The sequence below is a fragment of the Tiliqua scincoides genome, chromosome 16, assembly GCF_035046505.1.
Source record: "Tiliqua scincoides isolate rTilSci1 chromosome 16, rTilSci1.hap2, whole genome shotgun sequence".
NCBI classification, from domain to species: Eukaryota; Metazoa; Chordata; class Lepidosauria; order Squamata; family Scincidae; genus Tiliqua; species Tiliqua scincoides.
In genome coordinates, this window is record NC_089836.1 from 2466122 (window position 1) to 2486121 (window position 20000).

The following is a 20000-nucleotide window of genomic DNA, read 5'->3' on the forward strand; positions in this document are numbered from 1 at the left end:
TCTCGGTGTCCCTGGACTGAGGCACTGGCTCTTACAGGGTGGTGGCAGTTCTACCGAACAGGGATCTTTGAGGGCTCTAGGGTTCAGGAATCAAGAACTCTGAGCACCCAAAACCCTGGGAGTGTAAGACAAGTATATGACAGTGGGGGGGGGGGAGGAAGTGGGCGGACCACATGCAAATTATACTGCTAGTGGGCTCAGCGGGCCAGTCAAAATGTGGGGGTGGACCGGATGTGGCCCACGGACCTTAGCTGGGAAAGCCTTGCCTGGTCTACAGGGGTAAAGTGAGACTCCCGAAACAAAAAATCCGACTCACCTAAGTTGCTTGGCGTAGTTGAGCTCGATCTCCGTCCTCTCTTTCACAAACTTGATGTATTTCTCCAGCACATCAATCCCCCATTGCGTGTGTTTCTCTAGGTTGTCAAACTGATCCTGCAGGAGAACCAGAGTGAAAGAGACGGTTTCATCAGGAGACCTCGGCATAGAGGAGAATATCATGGATGCTTCCTTCTCAGTAGAGATCAGTACTTCATGCTGTCATCGAACCTTCGAGTTGCCAAGCTACAGCTTGGCAAACTGGCAAGCCAGATGGCTTTGGGCAGGGGTGCCCAAACCCCGGCCCTGGGGCCACTTGCGGCCCTCGAGGACTCTCAATGCGGCCCTCAGGGAGCCCCCAGTCTCCAATGAGCCTCTGGCCCTCTGGAGATTTGTTGGGGCCCCCATTGGCCTGACGCAACTGCTCTCAGCGTGAGGGCGACTGTTTGACTTCTCGTGTGAGCTGTGGGATGACTGCTTGCAGTTTCATGTCTGTGATGCAGCAGAGGCAGCAAAGGAAAGGCCAGCCTTGCTTTGTGCAAGGCCTTTTATAGGCCTTGAGCTATTGCAAGACCTTCATTCATTCATATAAGTTCCATCTCTAATATATTCATTTATGTAAATTTATTCAAATTTGAAATGTAAATTAATTCTTGTCTTCCCCGGCCCCCCGACACAGTGTCAGAGAGAAGATGTGGCCCTCCTGCCAAAAACTTTGGACACCCCCGGCTTTGGGTCACAGGCTGGATCCAGCCCACGGCCCACAGGTTGGCAACACCTGACATACGCCCTCAATTTCTCAAGACAATTTCCTGCAAGAGAGAAATTACTGCATCTTTTATTAAAACCCACCCTTCCTCTGAGGCGCTCAGGGCAACACACACAATTCCTCCCTCCCTACTTTTAATCTTCACAACAACCCTGCACGGTACACTCCTCCGAAAGGGAGCTTCGGGGCTAATGACAACATTGAAATGCCCCAACCTAACTGCTATCCAGTCATTACATCACTAAATTCATTCAACGAAACCAGGGGCTCCTCCCTGAATCAAAAATCCAGCAGTAGAAGAATTTCCAAGGGGAAGTTCTTCACATCGTTGAGTAAAAAGTCATCTCAAGGGGTTTTTCTCAGGTTGAAACTACAATACAATACCAGCATTACAATCTCTGCACATGAACTGGAGGTTGTCCATGACTTTGTGTACCTTGCTTGGCTCAACGATCTCCAACACTCTTTCTCTCGATACCGAGCTAAACAAATGCATCGGTAAAGCAGCTACCACGTTTTCCAGACTCACAAAGAGAGTCTGGTCCAACAAGAAGCTGACGGAATATACCAAGATCCAGGTCTACAGAGCTTGCGCCCTGAGTACACTTCTGTATTGCAGCGAGTCATGGACTCTTCACTCACAACAGGAGAGGAAACTGAATGCTTTCCACATGCGCTGCCTCTGACGTATTCTCGGCATCACCTGGCAGGACAAAGTTCCTAACAACACAGTCCTGGAACGTGCTGGAATCCCTAGCATGTATGCACTACTGAAACAGAGACGCCTGCATTGGCTCGGTCATGTCGTGGGAATGGACGATGGCCGGATCCCAAAGGATCTCCTCTATGGAGAACTCGTGCAAGGAAAGCGCCCTACAGGTAGACCACAGCTGCAATACGAGGACATCTGCAAGAGGGATCTGAAGGCCTTAGGAGTGGACCTCAACAGGTGGGAAACCCTGGCCTCTGAGCGGCCCGCTTGGAGGCAGGCTGTGCAGCATGGCTTTCCCAGTTTGAAGAGACACTTGGCCAACAGACTGAGGCAAAGAGGCAAAGAAGGAAGGCCCATAGCCAGGGAGACAGACCAGGGACAGACTGCACTTGCTCCCGGTGTGGAAGGGATTGTCACTCCCGAATCGGCCTTTTCAGCCACACTAGACGCTGTTCCAGAACCACCTTTCAGAGCGTGATACCAGAGTCTTTCGAGACTGAAGTTTGCCAACTACTACCATTACTCCAGTCCTCGGTAAGCAGTGCAGCAATTTTTTAGTCCAACGAGTTCCCTTTAAGATTCTCAACAACTTTGCTCAACAACTGTGATGTGTAAATTAGCAACGCATCCAAATTGGAAAGAAGGTCTCCAAATCGCCTACAGCCTCTCGTCTCCAGTCAAAGACTCCAACAGCAGTCTCATAAGGCTGCCGGGACCAAGGGTTGGGCAGAGGATGTAGATATGCTCAGCCTTTGAGGTCACTCACACCTCTCCTCCACATTCCTGGGGGCGAATGGAATAGAAGCTGTTTATAGAAGTCTGGTTCCCGCTCAAGGAAATTTCAGGTTATGTTTTGTGGCAACCCACAAGGTCTTGTCTGAAAGCAGGACCAGGTAGTGCACCTTGCCCCTGAGTTCCTGCCCCATAGCTTCCCTAACTCTCGGGATTTCGGCATTTGGTGGGCCGCTGTGCGATATAGGAAGCTGGACTAGATGGGCCTATGGCCTGAACCAGCAGGGCTGTTCTTATGTTCTTATGGGATCTCTCCCAAATTCTTAGCCTGCTCCACAAAGATACACAGTCCCTAAGGTGAGGAAGGGTTGAGCCCCAACCAGACTGACAACTTTCCCTAAGTTTCCCTCCCCAAAACTTGATAGCAAACACTCCAAAGGAACTGTGCCTCCAAGCCGTGGAAATGCTTAGGTCATGAATGCTCCGCGCCAGCTTGGCCAATTGGCTCAGAAGTGTTGCCACCTGTACAATGGAAGGGAGACGATGCGCACAGGCTTCCAGATTATGCCAGCAGCTTGGTTCTTGGCAAGGAGCAAGAGAATCCTGTGCACCGTCATACTTACGTACGAGGAGAGCATGAAGTCACTCACAGACAGCCTCTCAGCAGCCTAAACAAGTGACCTCGGCTGTGTTGATAAAACCCTCCTTTCAGATCCTTTGCGCACAGACCACACTAGGATTGGAAGTTCTCCTCCCCGACCCACAACGCTGTCTGCTTTTAATCAAGCCAGCCGCATCCGAACCCCAGATTGGGTCGGGCTCTGGAGACGTCTCTCAGAGAACGACAGCCGCTCTTCGAGAAGTCCCCGATGTTTCGCCGTTATATAAATCAACGTGTCAGAAGGTTTCTCGGCCTTGCTTCGAGAACACCGGTCAGGATGTCATGGAAAACAGAGTACAGGGATGGGGCAGTTTGGGACTTTGGTGATGCGGGAGGTTATGACTGGGGCTTGCTAGTGGTGATTTCAGCCAGCCCTAGAAGCCATCTCTGGATGAGTACGCTACTTCCAGCAGAGGCAACACCAACTGCAGATGACCTTTTGGGGTCGCTGCTTTGGGTTACGACACATGGACAAGCACCCTCCCCCCTGCTTCATTTGCTAACATCACCCCTATAGCCATGGGTCTATTCCTCCCCATTTGTCTTGATGTCCCCTTTCTCCCTTTCTTCACTTGTTTCTTTCTGATGCTTTTACATTGGCACCTGAAGCTGCCTTTTGCAAACTGTCGGTTGGCGACTAGTTCCCGAGGTCTTGAGAGAATGAGCATCGGAGGGAAGAAGAAGCCCCAATCCCAGCAGCCTGACTGAGGAAATGGGTAGCAATGGTCTACTAAGGTTGCAATCCTAACCACACTTTCCTGAGAGTAAGCCCCATTGAACAAAATAGACCTTACTTCTGAGTGGACCTGGTTAGGATTGTGCCCTAAACCTCTCCTTACCATAAATGATTACCTTAGGGCATACTACCATTGCTCCTTCCGTGATCCCCGATTGGCTGGTATTCTGAGATCTCTGATTGGCTGTGGCTGATCCAGGGAGGAGGGAATAGCGGGGGGGGGGGGATTGAAGCAGGAGCATGAATGGGAGGGACAAGCCACAATAAAATCTAGAAGAACTATTCAAATGTCCCCACTACCTTTTAGGCAGAAAACCCCACATCCTAACAAAAATTACGATCACTGACCTCTTAATTGCAACTGGAGAGGCTTTGGCACAACACAAATTCCAATACAACGACACTGTTGTCTATTTACCTGGGCAGGACTGCAACATGACCACATTGTCTTATCGCTTCGGACTAAGCTTCTTTGGACACCGAAATTACTTTATATTGCTTGACCAAGAGGACGGATTCCGGATGCTGGACAAAACGATATTCCCCTTGATATTCTAATGCAAGTGCCCAGAATACTGCAGTATGTTAGTGTAAGCCCATGACGCTATGCTGGTTTACTCCCAAGAAAAAGAAACTGGCTCAGACCTTGCAGCTCCTCCGAAAGTAACCATAAGCAGGTCATGAAAGAAAACCACTTCCTCCAATTCTCAGAAGCTAGCCAGGCCTAGCAAGAAACCGGTGCATGAAAGTTGGCCGGCGCATGAAGCTTGCAGACAAAGATGTAGCCGATGAGGAGCTTCGGGGCAAAAGGATCTCAAAGTGAGGTGCATCACCCCTAGGAAAGTGTGCCGTGAAACCTGCCAAGCATCAACTTCACAGGTCAGTTCCTGGCTAAGAACTTTGAGGAACGGGAACAGGGTTTGGACAGGTACCAGTCAGAGTGTAGAAAACAGCAATCAATATGGACGAAACCCACATGCTCCCCCCTCAAGCAAGACAGCCACAACTGTGGCAGCACCAAAAACCACATCACATTCTCACCAAAAAAAATCTATGGCTAGACCAGCGATTACCAAGCTTTCTCATCTCAAGGCACACTGACAAGCCACTAAAATTGTCACGGCACACCACTGGTTTTTGGACAATTGACAAAGCCACCACACTGACAGCAGGGACTCACACCCCCCAGTGGCCCTACTAACAAATGATCCTCCCCCAAACTCCCATGGCACGCCTGCGGGACATCCGCGGAACACCAGTGTGCCATGGCATAGTGGTTGACAGTGGCTGGGCTAGACAGAGGGCTGCAACATCAATGCATGCCTTCTGATGAGCAAGTCAACTCTCCCTTTGGTGATGGGCAAATGCCTCTGGGTTGAGTTCAAATGAATAGCCTTCCTCCTTGACACGTAACAGCCAAGAAAGGTAGGAGGGCATCTGAACTGGGACAGTGTCAAAGAGGTAGGATTAACCCCACCCTGTTCTACCAGGGACACAGTCTGGGGGGGGGGGGTGGCCCAATCCAGATGCTGTTTACTGTACAAAGCAAGAAACATTCGCTTCCCATAACCGGAGAAAGTGTGCCATTTATAAATGTGTGGTTTGAACCTTTGCCACGATCCTCTGCCCGGGCGTCCATCCCCTGGTTTGTCCACCTATTCGACATCCCACCAGGTCCAGCCACCCATTCCTTTTTCTGTCCTGGTTCTGCATCCCAAAGAGGAGAGGAAGGTGAAGCCTCCCAGCAAGGCAAGAGACACTGTGACAATGGCGATGCTCGGAACACAAAACCGGCGCTCTTCAGAAGCTCTCTGCCATTGGCACCTCTGACGTCAATAGAAAGCAATACGTTGAATTCTCTTTTAGAGCTCATGGCGATGTGGGGGGGAGAGAGTTCCATCCAGAAGGTGACTGAGATGTGGCGCTCAGAAACACTGACACGGTTTGCAGGCCTTGCGAGTTCCCCGCCGGCGTGCTGCGGGGAGGGAAAGGGTTAAGCCTGGCAGAGGCAGCTTTTGCAATGCTGCTATAGCAACACTGCTGGTGAGACGTTCCTCCGTCTGTTCTGCCAATGGGAATTTGCTTCTCCAGCACCGACAGGTTCTTTCATTGGCAGGCACTTCCTCGAATCAGGAGTGCCGGAGAGACAGCGCTCTCTCAAGCCCTGGCTAGCGGCTCACTTGAGACCATGCCGCAGGAGGTGCTTTCCTGTGACAGCAGTGTCTGGACAACGACACCTGTCTAACCCAGTATTCTGGCTCCATTAGTGGTCAGTCCCCCCAAAAAAGAAAAACGAGAACCATTGTTTGTCTGGCACTCATAGATCATCATGGAACATGGGAGCCCAATGGCTGGGAAGAAGAACCACCAGTTTGGAACTTTGCAGGGAGGTGAATCCCCATGCAGAGGCCTGCGCTGTGAGGAGCGCTCTCATGAGGCCCTTCTGCCTGCCCATGGGTCTGACAGGGCCGAAATCACCCCCCCCCCGAAGCAGAGGAACTCCTTGCCACAAGATGTGGTGATGGTGTCTGGCCTAGATGCCTTGAAAAGGGGATTGGACAGATTTCTGGAAGAAAAGTCCATCCCAGGTGGACTTGGTATTAGAAATGGGCTATCTCAGAATGCCAGATGCAAGGAAGTGGCAAGAGGCTACAGATGTGGGCTTCCAGAGGCATCTGGTGGACCACTGTGAGACACAGGAAGCTGGACTAGATGGGCCCTTGGTCTGAACCAGCAGGGCTGATGTCCCTATGTTCTTAGTTGGCAGTGACATCATCACCATCTATTTCCGGGTTCCACGCTCTCCACAGGCACCACTGGCCCCAGGTTTGCTGCAGCCACTCACGCCAGTGAATAGGGGGTCCTTGCAGGGAGGTGGGGGCCCTGTAAAAATGATTGGCATTGGGCCCTGCAGCTCCTAAGGCCAGCATCTCCTGCTGGATCCTTCTTTCAGAGAGACCGGGGCCAATAAAAAATAAGGGTGCAACCTCCATGTTTGAAGACATCTCTCTGGATGTCTGGTGCTGGAGTCCACCTCCAGGGAGGGCGATGACTGCCTTCACCACCCGATTGAGGACATCACTGCAGGCGACAGGACACTGGGCGAGACAAAAACGAGAGATAGAGTCCTCCTGGGGCTGTTTACATCTGAAAGTCCATCTAAGAGCGGGGGACCCAGGTTCAAATTCCCACTTGGCAACTTTGGGTTCATTTCTCTCTCTCTTCCCCCCCCCCCCAGGGTACAGCGTTTTGCAGACGTTCTCCAAAAACCTGGGATAGGACTGACGGAGAAACAGAAGGCTGTTTAGATCTGGCTTCACTCTCTCCGACGTTGAAAGGCTTTCTACTGGTTAATTAAGTCAGCAACTCTCCGTTAATGAGAGCTATGCAGGAGATTGCGTGGGCCAGCTGGGAATACATGAACTAGTTGTCTGTGTCTCATGGAGGAAGACTCGAGCCTTTCAAAGGACCAACAGGTATCAGAAAGGATCATTTGAATTTTCCCCATGCTTCCTTCGAAGAGCTCAAGACAGCACAAGCAGCGCCTGTTCCTTTTACATACAATAACCTTGCAAGGTAGGTTAGGTAGTTCTTCAGTGGTTTTGTAGCCAAAGCTGCCTCCCAGTACTGGAGTTGCCTGATAGCTAAGAGATTGAACTGGGAATCACAACTTCTCCAGTTTGAATCCAGTTGCTGGGATATCACGGCAGGACAGGCTAATTTCTTCATCTCATGTGCCCTTGCACGCCCGGGGGGGGGGGGGGCGTTACTGAGCAGAAAAAGGTGGTGGAACAAACTAGACCCAGGGCCTGGATCCAGCAGGGCTTGGTTAAAAATGTATGTCATGAAACAGCAAGTGTAGGGGAGCTGTGGGCGAGAGAACAGGAAATTTTACACCCTCTGCCATCACACACATCAACAGGTGATGCTTTCCAGGGCGCATGGGTACAGGAAGCATTCGTCAAAACCATTCCAGGAACGGAAGTGTGCAATATGGACCCGATCAATGGCGATACGGTTTTTTTTAAATGACCCACCCACCTCCCCAAACTTCCCTCCTTCAGGAGGGCTGGCCAGCCAATGACATCAAGGTCAGCCATTTCCCAATGAGGTCTCCTTATGGCCAATTTAGAGACTAACAGTCCAACTCTATGCAGGAAGTCCCAGTGTGCTCAGTGGGGCTGACTCCCAGGGCAGCATGCGCAGGATCGCAGCCTGCAAAAATGCAAGTCAACAGTCCCTTCGATAAGTGAACATAAGAACATAAGAACATAAGAACAGCCCCACTGGATCAGGCCATAGGCCCATCTAGTCCAGCTTCCTGTATCTCACAGCGGCCCACCAAATGCCCCAGGGAGCACACCAGATAACAAGAGACCTCATCCTGGTGCCCTCCCCTACATCTGGCATTCTGACTTAACCCATTCCTAAAATCAGGAGGTTGCGCATACACATCATGGCTTGTACCCCATAATGGATTTTTCCTCCAGAAACTAGTCCAATCCCCTTTTAAAGGCGTCTAGGCTAGACGCCAGCACCACATCCTGTGGCAAGGAGTTCCACAGACCGACCACGCGCTGAGTAAAGAAATATTTTCTTTTGTCTGTCCTAACCCGCCCAACACTCAATTTTAGTGGATGTCCCCTGGTTCTGGTATTATGTGAGAGTGTAAAGAGCATCTCCCTATCCACTCTGTCAATCCCCTGCATAATTTTGTATGTCTCAATCATGTCCCCCCTCAAGCGTCTCTTTTCTAGGCTGAAGAGGCCCAAACGCCGTAGCCTTTCCTCATAAGGAAGGTGCCCCAGCCCCGTAATCATCTTAGTCGCTCTATTTTGCACCTTTTCCATTTCCACTATGTCTTTTTTGAGATGCGGCGACCAGAACTGGACACAATACTCCAGGTGTGGCCTTACCATCGATTTGTACAACGGCATTATAATACTAACCGTTTTGTTCTCAATACCCTTCCTAATGATCCCAAGCATAGAATTGGCCTTCTTCACTGCCGCCGCACATTGGGTCGACACTTTCATCGACCTGTCCACCACCACCCCAAGATCTCTCTCCTGATCTGTCATAGACAGCTCAGAACCCATCAGCCTATATCTAAAGTTTTGATTTTTTGCCCCAATGTGCATGACTTTACACTTACTGACATTGAAGCGCATCTGCCATTTTGCTGCCCATTCTGCCAGTCTGGAGAGATCCTTCTGGAGCTCCTCACAATCACTTCTGGTCTTTACCACTCGGAAAAGTTTGGTGTCATCTGCAAACTTAGCCACTTCACTGCTCAACCCTGTCTCCAGGTCATTTGGAAGTGGAAGCTGGAGAGTCCCTGCAGTGGACTGCAAGTCCCTGCAAGTCCCTGCAAGTCCCTGCAAGTGGAAGCTGGAGAGTCCCTGCAGCTCCAAGGAACTTCTGCTCTTAGCTAAATACCCTGCACTATGTCGGGAAACACAAATTTATTTTTCACGTTTTTATGCCACCCTCCCCGCAAGGGAACTCAGGGTGGTGTACATAGTTCCTCGCTTCCTTTTGTCCTCACAACAACCCTGCGAGGTAGGTGTGGCTGAGAGATGGTGACTGGCCCATCGAAACCCAGGAACCTTCGTGGCTGAGTTGGTTTTTGAAACTGGCTAAGTCCAACTCCAAAACCAGTACACCATCCTGGTACTTTGGTCACCATTGGTGACCGTGAGGCACATGGCTTCAACACACACACACCCTCTTAGGGGCACAGGGTCCCAGTACCTTACGGCTGGGCTGCCTCAGCTTGTGAAAAGTTCCAAGTGTATACTGCAGGTACCTGGTTTGGTGAATGTTTGATGGGCGCCTGTAAGAAGAGCCTTTTTGGTCCTGGCTTCGGCACTTTGGAAGTGGTTCCTAAACTTATTGGGGTCACAGCACCCCGCAGCCTCTTCTTCCCGGCTCAGCCAAGCACTATTATCTTGGATCCTGTGAAATTTACACTCTTTACACTCTCACATAACACCAGAACCAGGGGACATCCACTAAAATTGAGTGTTGGGAGAGTTAGAACAGACAAAAGAAAATATTTCTTTACTCAGCCTGTGGTTGGTCTGTGGAACTCCTTGCCACAGGATGTGGTGATGGCGTCTAGCCTAGACGCCTTTAGAAGGGAATTGGACACGTTTCTGGAGGAAAAATCCATTACGGGGTACAAGCCATGATATGTATGTGCAACCTCCTGATTTTAGAAATGGGCTATGTCAGAATGCCAGATGCAAGGGAGGGCACCAGGATGCAGGTCTCTGGTGTGCTCCCTGTTGCATTTGGTGGGCCACTGTGAGATACAGGAAGCTGGACTAGATGGGCCTATGGCCTGATCCAGTGGGGCTGTTCTTAGGTTCTTAACTACAATTCCCAGGAAGCCTTGCAGGTCTCTTGTTATCTGGTGTGCTCCCTGGGGCATTTGGTGGGCCGCTGTGAGATACAGGAAGCTGGACTAGATGGGCCTATGGCCTGATCCAGTGGGGCTGTTCTTATGTTCTTATGGAATCTTGCACGATCCAAGATGGCAGTGCCCAAATCTCATGAGAAGAGGGATACACTGGGATACACAGAGTAAAGGTCTTACTCAGTTAAAGGCAGCTTCGTATGTACTGAGAGCGGCCATCAGAAGAACAACATACCTGGACAGGAGGACAGAGCAGTCAGAGGGGAAATGAGAGGGACAAGGCAAGAATAAGGACCGACCACAGCACAGCTTCAGATGCATTGAGAGACAAACGAGCTCTAGTTTCCATTTGATGCTTGTGGCCAGAACTGAAAGACTCACAAGCAGGGTGCTTTGATCACATCCCCTTTGAGTGCATGCCAGCACAGTCGCAGGCCATTTTCTATGCCTGCAGGGGGGCTGGGTAGGGAGCAACCTACACGCTGGGACACGTAAGTGCAGTCCAACGTTCTAACCACTAGGCCACACAGCTATCAGCAGTGTAATGGGCCCCACTGCTATATCATTTGCTGAGAAAGAGCAAAGGAACTGACACCAAAGAATGTCCACGACATGGATGGATTTCTTTTCTTCCATAATGTGAGTCGCTTTTGAGCGCACTGCTGGCTTTCTGGGAAAGCCACACACACAAAAATTAAAACATTATCTCAACATTAAACACTAAAATCTGCCCTCCAACTTCCTCATTGCATGGAATAATGCCCTCCCTGCAAGCTGGGGTAATGATCCCCATTCAAATCCTCATCCAAAACATTATCTGGTTATGCAAACCTCACACGGTGCCACGGCGAGAAAGATGGAACATTAACCGAAGAGCAAAAGTGGTCGAACTTTCCTAAGAATGTCAGAAGGGCCTGGTCAGATCAGGTCCAGGGGAGGCATCTAGTCCAGCATTCTGTTTTCTATGGCGGCCCACCAGCTGCCTCAGGGAAGCCCACGAGCAAGATGGCATCCTTCTCTCCTGCCATTGCTCCTCTGCAATGGATGGGAGATAGACAGATGCTGGACGTGGAGGTTCTGTTCTTCACCAATACTGGAAATCAGTGCATAAGAACAGCCTGGCTGAAGAAGACTGGGTGTGCACCAGGAGTAGCAACTATTAGTTTAGTGCAGATCACCCTGATGGTTGGTTGACTGGCAACCTTCATTCTCGAAAGACTATGGTATCAGCCTACAGCACCCGGTATTCCCAGGCGGTCTCCCATCCAAGTACTAACCAGGCCTGACCTTGCTTAGCTTCCGAAATCAGACGAGATCGGGCATGTGCAGGGTAACAGTTGCTGCTCACCCTGATGGCTGCTGGAAGTTTTCCACCTCTTGTCCAGCTCTGAGTGGTGGAGGAAAGATGGGACCCTCCAGCCAGGGCGCCACCTTCCAGTCTCTCAAACGGGAAAGGAAACATGCGTGTATATGCGGGAGTCCTTGGTAGGAGACAATAGTTTTGACTTGGTGACCATGTTCATTGCAAAAGCAAGGCCCACCACTCAAATTCAGTCCCTAGTTATCTTCGGGAAAGGCTAGGAATAATCCTCTCTGCCGCTGCCAGCTTATGTCTTACCATACAAAGGCCTGACTCAGTCCTGTAGTGAAAGTTTCCATTACATTAAAAACAAAACAAAACATTAAAAGGCCAATAGTTTCAGATCCCCAAAGCTTTCATGCATGGCCATCTTCCGAGAACAAGTTTATGGGAACTGAAAACGATGGACTCGGGTGAGAGATGAAAAATGCAACCCCCCCCCAAAAAAGAGACCATCAAATCACATAAAACTCAATGCATCGACCCCCAAAACAACCGCTGACCAGGACAGAAACTCAATAGCCAACTGGAAAGAGCAAGAGGGGGAAAATTTCATAGGATTGGAGCCCCGGAAGGGACAATGAGTTGCTATTAGAATGCACTATAGGAGGAAATTGCACTGAGTACAAACTAAGGAGCGCCAACACCCCCCAAGTCCTCATTTAACTCTTTAACTGCTGGGCTAGTACAGTATATTTGGTAGGGTATTTTCCCCCTCCCTTTACTTTAAAAACACATTATTTGTTCATAATATACTAATATATGTTCCATAATCCATACATTCCATATATGGAACATACTAACATATGTTCATTACAATCTCTGCACATGAACTGGAGGTTGTCCATGACTTTGTGCACCTTGGCTCAACGATCTCCGACACTCTTTCTCTCGATGCCGAGCTAAACAGACGCATCGGCAAAACAGCCGCTCACGTTTTCCAGACTCACAAAGAGAGCCTGGTCCAACAAGAAGCTGACGGAACATACCAAGATCCAGGTCTACAGAGCTCGCGTCTTGAGTACACTTCTGTATTGCAGCAAGTCATGGACTCTTCGCTCACAACAGGAGAGGAAACTGAACGCTTTCCACATGTGCTACCTCTGATGCATCCTCGGCATCACCTGGCAGGACAAAGTTCCAAACAACACAGTCCTGGAACAAGCTGGAATCCCTAGCATGTACGCACTGCTGAAACAGAGACGCTTGCATTGGCTTGGTCATGTCGTGAGAATGGATGATGGCCGGATCCCAAAGGATCTCCTCTATGGAGAACTCGTGCAAGGAAAGCGCCCTACAGGTAGACCACAGCTGCGATACAAGGACATCTGCAAGAGGGATCTGAAGGCCTTAGGAGCGGACCTCAACAGGTGGGAAACCCTGGCCTCTGAGCGGCCCGCTTGGAGGCAGGCTGTGCAGCATGGCCTTTCCCAGTTTGAAGAGACACTTGGCCAATAGACTGAGGCAAAGAGGCAAAGAAGGAAGGCCCATAGCCAGGGAGACAGACCAGGGACAGGCTGCACTTGCTCCCGGTGTGGAAGGGATTGTCACTCCCGAATTGGTCTTTTCAGCCACACTAGACGCTGTTCCAGAACCATTTTTCAGAGTGCGATACCAGAGTCTTTCAAGACTGAAGGATGATGATGATGAACATACGAATATAATCATGACGAACCATCTAATATAATCATGACAACCATCATGACGAACATACTAATATAATATCTCGCCTTTCTGTCTGGACAACCAAAGAACCAAGGTGGCTAATGATATTTGAAGAACCACCGATTCTGCCGACGGGTCGCCTGGCAGTCATCAAAAGCAGGGCGCCAAATGGGAACCGCAGTTCAATCTCCCCCAAAGTACATTTACAAGCAGTGAGGTTTCAGGCCCAGGGCAAGTTTGCCGCAATGGGATCCAGATGTCAGCCAGAAGAGGCTGCCCAGAAAGATGCTCCTTTCCAAGCAACCGAAAACAAACGGGAGGGAAAGCGGCTGGCAGGACTGTAGAAACAGATGTGCGTTTCTGATGGGGCTTAACTCACAATGACAACAGCTTTCACAACAACAGAAGTTAACAACTGCACAATCGCCAGAGTGTGCCGATCCTAGTTCAGCGGAAGACCAAGAAAAAAATAACCCTTGCCTCGACTGAGTCCTAAAGGAATCACATCAAACCTAATTAAATTTAATTCTGCATTTCCAGGCTGGAATCTCCGGTTGTTTCCCTGGCGAAGGGAGTTCGGCTTCCGTGGCACAGAGGGGCAAAGGGCAGAGAACCCACAGCTCTGTTCCAATGTCCAAAAGCTCCACCCGTTTGATCTCCTGGAAAGGATTTCTACTCGCCGGCGGAGACTAGGCAAGCGGCAGAGCCCAAGGTTGAATAGATGACAGAAGGCACACTATAGGAAATAGATAGGATTGCTAAAGAATTGTGTGTGCTGACTCTGAAGTAAGCTCTGCTTTTTATTCCTTAGGGCACATTCCTAACCAGGTCTACTCAGAAGTAAGTCCTATTTTGTTCAGTGGAGCTTACTCTCAGAAAAGTGTGGTTAGGATTGTAGCCTTACTCAGTGCACTTAGGACTATTGTTTAAGAAACTTCCCCCCCCCACACACACACGTTTATCCCTTTCTTCCTCCAAGGAGCTCAGAGTGGTGTACCTGGTTCTTCCCTCCTTTTGTCCTCACAACAACCCTGTAAGATAGGTGAGGCTGAGAGAGAGTGACTGGCCCGAGGTCACCCAGGAAGCTTCGTGCCGGAGCAAGGATTTGAACCTGGTTCTTCCAGGTCTAACTCCCAAACAGACACATAAGAACATAAGAACAGCCCCACTGGATCAGGCCATAGGCCCATCTAGTCCAGCTTCCTGTATCTCACAGCGGCCCACCAAATGCCCCAGGGAGCACACCAGATAACAAGAGACCTCATCCTGGTGCTCTCCCCTACATCTGGCATTCTGACTTAACCCATTCCTAAAATCAGGAGGTTGCGCATACACATCATGGCTTGTACCCCATAATGGATTTTTCCTCCAGAAACTCGTCCAATCCCCTTTTAAAGGCGTCTAGGCTAGACGCCAGCACCACATCCTGTGGCAAGGAGTTCCACAGACCGACCACACCTTCCTGTCTCTCATCTTCTTCCAGAATCTTACAGCACTAAGCAAACCAAGAGGCTACAAAGAAAACCGACTTAGTAAATATTCAGGATGTGCAATAGGTATTGCCTTAAATCCGAACTCCAGCTTTATCCCATGCAGGTGCTCAGGTCACCCTATAGCAATTTAGGGCACAATCCTAACCAGGTCTATTCAGAAGTAAGCCCTATTTTGTTCAACGGAGCTTACTCTCAGGAAAGTGTGGTTAGGATTGCAGCCTTAGCATCCAGACATCAAGACACAGGAAGAGGAGGTGGCACAGCCAGGTCCTCCCCTCCCCCAACCCCAAGCCAATCTTGAAGGCAGGTATCAGATCTGCCCAGTTTCCCTTCCTCTTTGACTGGATCGGAAGGCCAAACCAATATTCTAACTTGAAACAGAGAATGGCATCCCGAACATAGACACCAACCCTAATTTCAAAATCTCAACCTTCCACAGGTTGTATGGTATTACAACCCAACTAACTACAACACCCACAAGTTATTTAAACCCCTTGCTTTGCTTAACAAATTAATCTTCTGAAATAAACATGTAATATTTGGGGGTGGGGGGGAAACAACACACAAGGCTGGCTTGTCATGTTGCTTTTTTTAAACCACCATAGCTCCGGTCTCAACAGTTACACCACACAGCAAACGCTTTGTTCCTCGACAAAAAGGGACTGGAGGCAGTTGGAAGGAGCGAGAGTCCTCGCCGAACAAAATGAATGCACGGAGGTAGGTGGGAAAGGAAGGGAGAAACATTTGCTGACCCACCACAAAAACAGACAAGAGCGTTTGTTCTGCCGAGGCAATGAATAATTCAGCTGGAACGCAAACATCCATTAAATTATGCCGTTTCTGGGGTGGTGGGATCTCTTTCACTTGCACACTTTTGCACGCATGGCTGCAGACGGAACCGGGACCACCAAAAAAGAGGGCACGTTTGAAATATACACGCTTGTATCCCGGTCTCCCGATGAGGCACTCTGGTCTTGTTCTCACCTAGGCGGGCCACACGGCTACTTCAGAGCACTGCTGGAGCCTCACCAGCAGGGGGGGCTGCTGGTGGATCAGGTGCGGCATGTGGTCCATGCAAGGGTTGACACTGATGCAACCCTTGAGCAACCCTTGACACTTGAGCAACCCTTCAGAACATAAGAGGAGCCCTGATGGATCAGGCCAAAGGCCCATCCAGTCTGGCTTCCTCCACTTGCCAGTGGCCCACCAGATGGCTCAGGGACCAGGCAAGACAACAAGACACCTGTGCTCCCTTGCGTCTGGTCTTCAGAGATAACACAGAGCGTTTGTGCATTGGCCATGGGCAACGCTGACAACTCAAGCAGGGTCGCCACTCCCTGTCACCTCTTCACCAATCCAAGACCCCTTTACTCCCCAGCAAATCTTGATGGCGCCCTGCGAGAGCCATACATGCAAGGCCTGTGTGCTGCGGAACCCTCCTTCTCCTGCTGCCGCCTCTCTCGACAATCCCCCAAAGGCACTCCGACCCATCAAAATCGCAGGAGGACGTTTCCAGAGGTTGAGTTACGAGTTCTGATCATGCCAAAGAGCATTAGTGCTCTCAGCTTAAGTGTGGCAGGGGATGATTCAAGCTCCTCAGGCGGTGCTGACGCGGCGAGCAGGAAATCCAAAAGGCTTCTCAGAACCCCTTTGCCCCACAGAGGTTTCCGCAGGCAAGAGGGATGGCTGGAGCAGAGAAAGGGGCAAAGAGCTCCACGTGGCAAGATCCAGCCTGCCACCATCATGCTTTGAGACGCAGGCCTGCGCAGTTTGAATGGTCGGCAGGGCTGCGGGTTTGAGAGGAGATAAAACCACATGTAGACTTTAGCCTTGGAGGGGTGGCTTTGGCCAATGCCCCCAATTTTGGGTGGGCCTCCTCTCTCTCCCCCACTGCTTTCTGCCTCGACTCGCTTCCTCTCTCGCCCTCCGCTTTTCAGAATTAAGCGCCATGTCAATCTCTGCCCACCTCTGCTTCCGAATGACCTGGAAAGAGGGGTGGGGGAGATAAGAGTGGTTAGCTAGAACATCTTACAGAGAGGAGAGTCATGGGAGCTGTTCTAGCCTGCCACTCTACACTCCTCCAAAGTTCCAGGAAGAGGAATAGTGGACGTGATGGGCAAGCAAACAGGTGAGGGGGTCAGCATCAGGAGATTTGGGGACAGCCCCGCACAGTGAATGCTTTGGGGCAGAAAAACAACCAGAGGGAAAGTACTTACACAATCCCTCCTTCCCAGTGGGGACTCCACTCAAGATTCCACCCTCTCCCAGCTGCTTTTGGCTTCCTACCAAAAAGGAGTTGGTGGAAAGCCACTCACCATTGTGTTGGATGAATGGAGCGTAATATATGATTTGGCCCTTGCTGGCATCTCCTGACTGCAGCTCCAGATATGCGACAGGAGGGGAGGCGAAGGAGAGAGAGCGAAACCTCCACGGCGGCTAAACTATGCAATTGCTCTTTCTGCGGGGGGACCTGTGGGAGGGAGTGCTGCAAATCGGTCTGCTTCAATTAGAGAAAACAACCCATTTGCCAGGACACACAGAAACTAACGGAGAACGCCGATCGTCCCCTAAGAGCCGGTAAACGATCAGGAAGTGCTCAAAAGGCTCCCGGTTTCTTGTTAAGCCTTTGCTTGGTGTTCTGCAGAGCTGGCTCCAGGTTCAGGGGGCCCCTCAGCAAACTGCCTGGCGTGGAGCCCCAGTCCTGGAAAAGCCCTGAGAATGGAACTTGCAATGACACCCTCTTGTGCCCAGTCCCCAATAAGACTATGACAAGCCAATAAAACAAAGTTAAAAGTCTTCCTTGGAGTATTTAGTGGCGCCTCCTTATCCACCGGTGCTGAGCCCACAGCTGGAGGGCCTCACAGTCCCGCAAGACCCTCCACCCAGATTCCATTACCCACAAAAATCGTTATCAGTGGGAGGTCCTGGAACGGATACCCCAGAGATACTGAGGGCTTACTATACTTCTCCGTTTTGAAACTGGTTATACCTCACTTGAAGATCTAGCTCATTCCAGCCCAAACTCTGGGACTGGTTTGCCATGGTTTTAAAACAAAGGGATCAACACAGAAAAATGTAATTTAAAACATCCCCAGCAAACAGAAAGGCATATTTGGGCGCTAAGCATGCCTACTCAGGCAGAATAATAAGCCCCATTTTGTTTAAAAGAACTTGCTCCTGGGAAATCTGCATAGGCTGTGATGCAAGATGAGTGACCGACAAGCGGCCCCTGGAAAGACAATAGCTACCTAGACATTAATGTGTGTCCTTAGGCACATTTCTCAGCTGGCTGCCAGCTGTTTCTTCTTGGATAACTAATGAGTCAGCTCTCATTTCCCATGCATCAGATCTAAAATCAGGACTCCTGTTCAGTTGTGTGTCATCAAATTGGCCACTGGTTTTTTGTTGGTTATCGATTGCTTGGATGAACTGTACTGTTATGCATTTAAATAAATAAATAAAGTGAATGGGGGGGTGACATCCACCCTAGTGACACCCCTGCATTCAGGCTGTGTGTATGATCTTGCAATTTATTCTGTCCGGTCTGGTACGGGAAGAGGTCCATCGTGGGTGTGCCGCAATGAGCTCTCGCCCCTGGTTAAGCATGTGCTTACAAATCGGCTGCCGACGTCAATGCGACTTGAAATGGCTTAACTGCCTCCTCTGTTGGCCGCGCGGCTTAGTTCAAAGTCGTTCAGAAAAGTCCAGGGCTACCCTCGAGGTTTATAGCCGATGCCATTAAATATTAAAAATGCCTGATCCGTGGGGTGTTGCTTAGCCATTCCATTGATGGAGAATTAATTTCCATCCACGGATATAAGTCACTTGTTTGGGGGGGGAAGGGTTGTCAAGAATATGGATCTCTCTTAGCGTTAAGTGAAGGAAGGCATCTAGCTTAGAGCTCCCAATCATTCAGAATGGTGAGCACACTTAGTCATTATTTGCTGTCCTCAGCAATAAATGCCCAAAGAGCACCATATGGCCATCTTGGCTCAGCCATCAAGGTTTGGCCTTAATCTGCAGTTAATATTGGAGTTTCGACAGATTTCAGGCAGTTCTGATTGTGACCTGACGCATACAATAGGGCTTTCTTTAACTGCGCTCGAGGGGCTATACGCGGATTAGCCCATATTTCTTAGTCTCCTTGCCCTTGCGTAGAAATGTCTATGGTCGTGTACGAGATATAGCAGCGTTTTTGATGGGTATGTGGGATCCTTAGGAACTTCTCAGGGATTCTCCAATCAATACATCTGTTCTTTCCTTGCTCAATTTGTAGGCTGCTTTTCTGAGAGATCAAAGCCTTCAAAATGAAGGTGGCCACCAAATGGATGATTGTTGGCATCCTTCAGTCTCGGAAGACTACAGTACCGCGCTCTGAACGGTGGTTCTGGAACAGAGTGTCCTCTCCAGTGCGCGAAGCGTTGGTAAAGTAGATATGGAGGGTAGAACGGATGATACAATATTTCTAAGTACTAAAGTGACGTTAAAGCCAATTAACAAATGAGGACGTTCGGAAGACCCTGCCAATTTTTAAAATTGGCCCTAAAAACCAGTAGGGTCTGAGTTGGATGGGGGGCAGTGGGTCACCACCCAAAAGGACCTGTCACTTTTGCCCGCTAACCAGGTCAACGGGTGTCCAGAGAGCAGTGTTTCCGATGTGGATTGCAAGAACTGAGCAGGCTCCTATAGTAATAATGGTGGACGTATAAAGGCGAGATGTATACAATTATGCACGGGATAGATAGAGGGATGTTCATTTCCCTCTCACACAATGCCAGAATCAGGGGGACAGCCACTCAAATTGAGCGGTGGGAGAGTTAGAACATGCAAAAGAAAATATTTCATTACCCAGTGTGTAATCAATCTGTGGGACTCCTTGCTACTGGATGTGTTGATGCTGGCTTTCCTCTTCCCTCCAGCTGAGCCACTTTTGGCACCTGTCTTGCGCTGGATACAACGCAGGCCTCCTGGCTTTCCTGTTCCAGCGCAAGATAGGATTGTGCTATTGCCTTGTTAAATAAATGCCCAGCAGCTGCATTCTCTAAAAGGCAGAAATGTTTTAGAAAAGGTTAGTGGGTGGAGACCAGAAAAGCACAACTTGACTTGATATAGTAAACAGGAGTTAGCGCAAAACAT

The 20000-nt window shown here is 49.8% G+C and overlaps 1 protein-coding gene and 1 pseudogene across 11 annotated transcripts in view; both read right to left on the minus strand.

Annotated features, from left to right (window-relative positions):
• The window catches only part of FNBP1 (formin binding protein 1), a 105414-nt gene that overhangs the window by 67077 nt on the left and 18337 nt on the right, over nucleotides 1-20000 (minus strand). For all 11 annotated transcript variants that reach the window (XM_066610495.1, XM_066610502.1, XM_066610501.1 and 8 more), the window contains exon 2: nucleotides 317-432. In XM_066610495.1, coding sequence (XP_066466592.1) covers nucleotides 317-432 — 116 coding nt within the window. The remainder of the gene's footprint in view (nucleotides 1-316; nucleotides 433-20000) is intronic.
• Nucleotides 11575-11694, minus strand: LOC136635681 (5S ribosomal RNA; annotated as a pseudogene).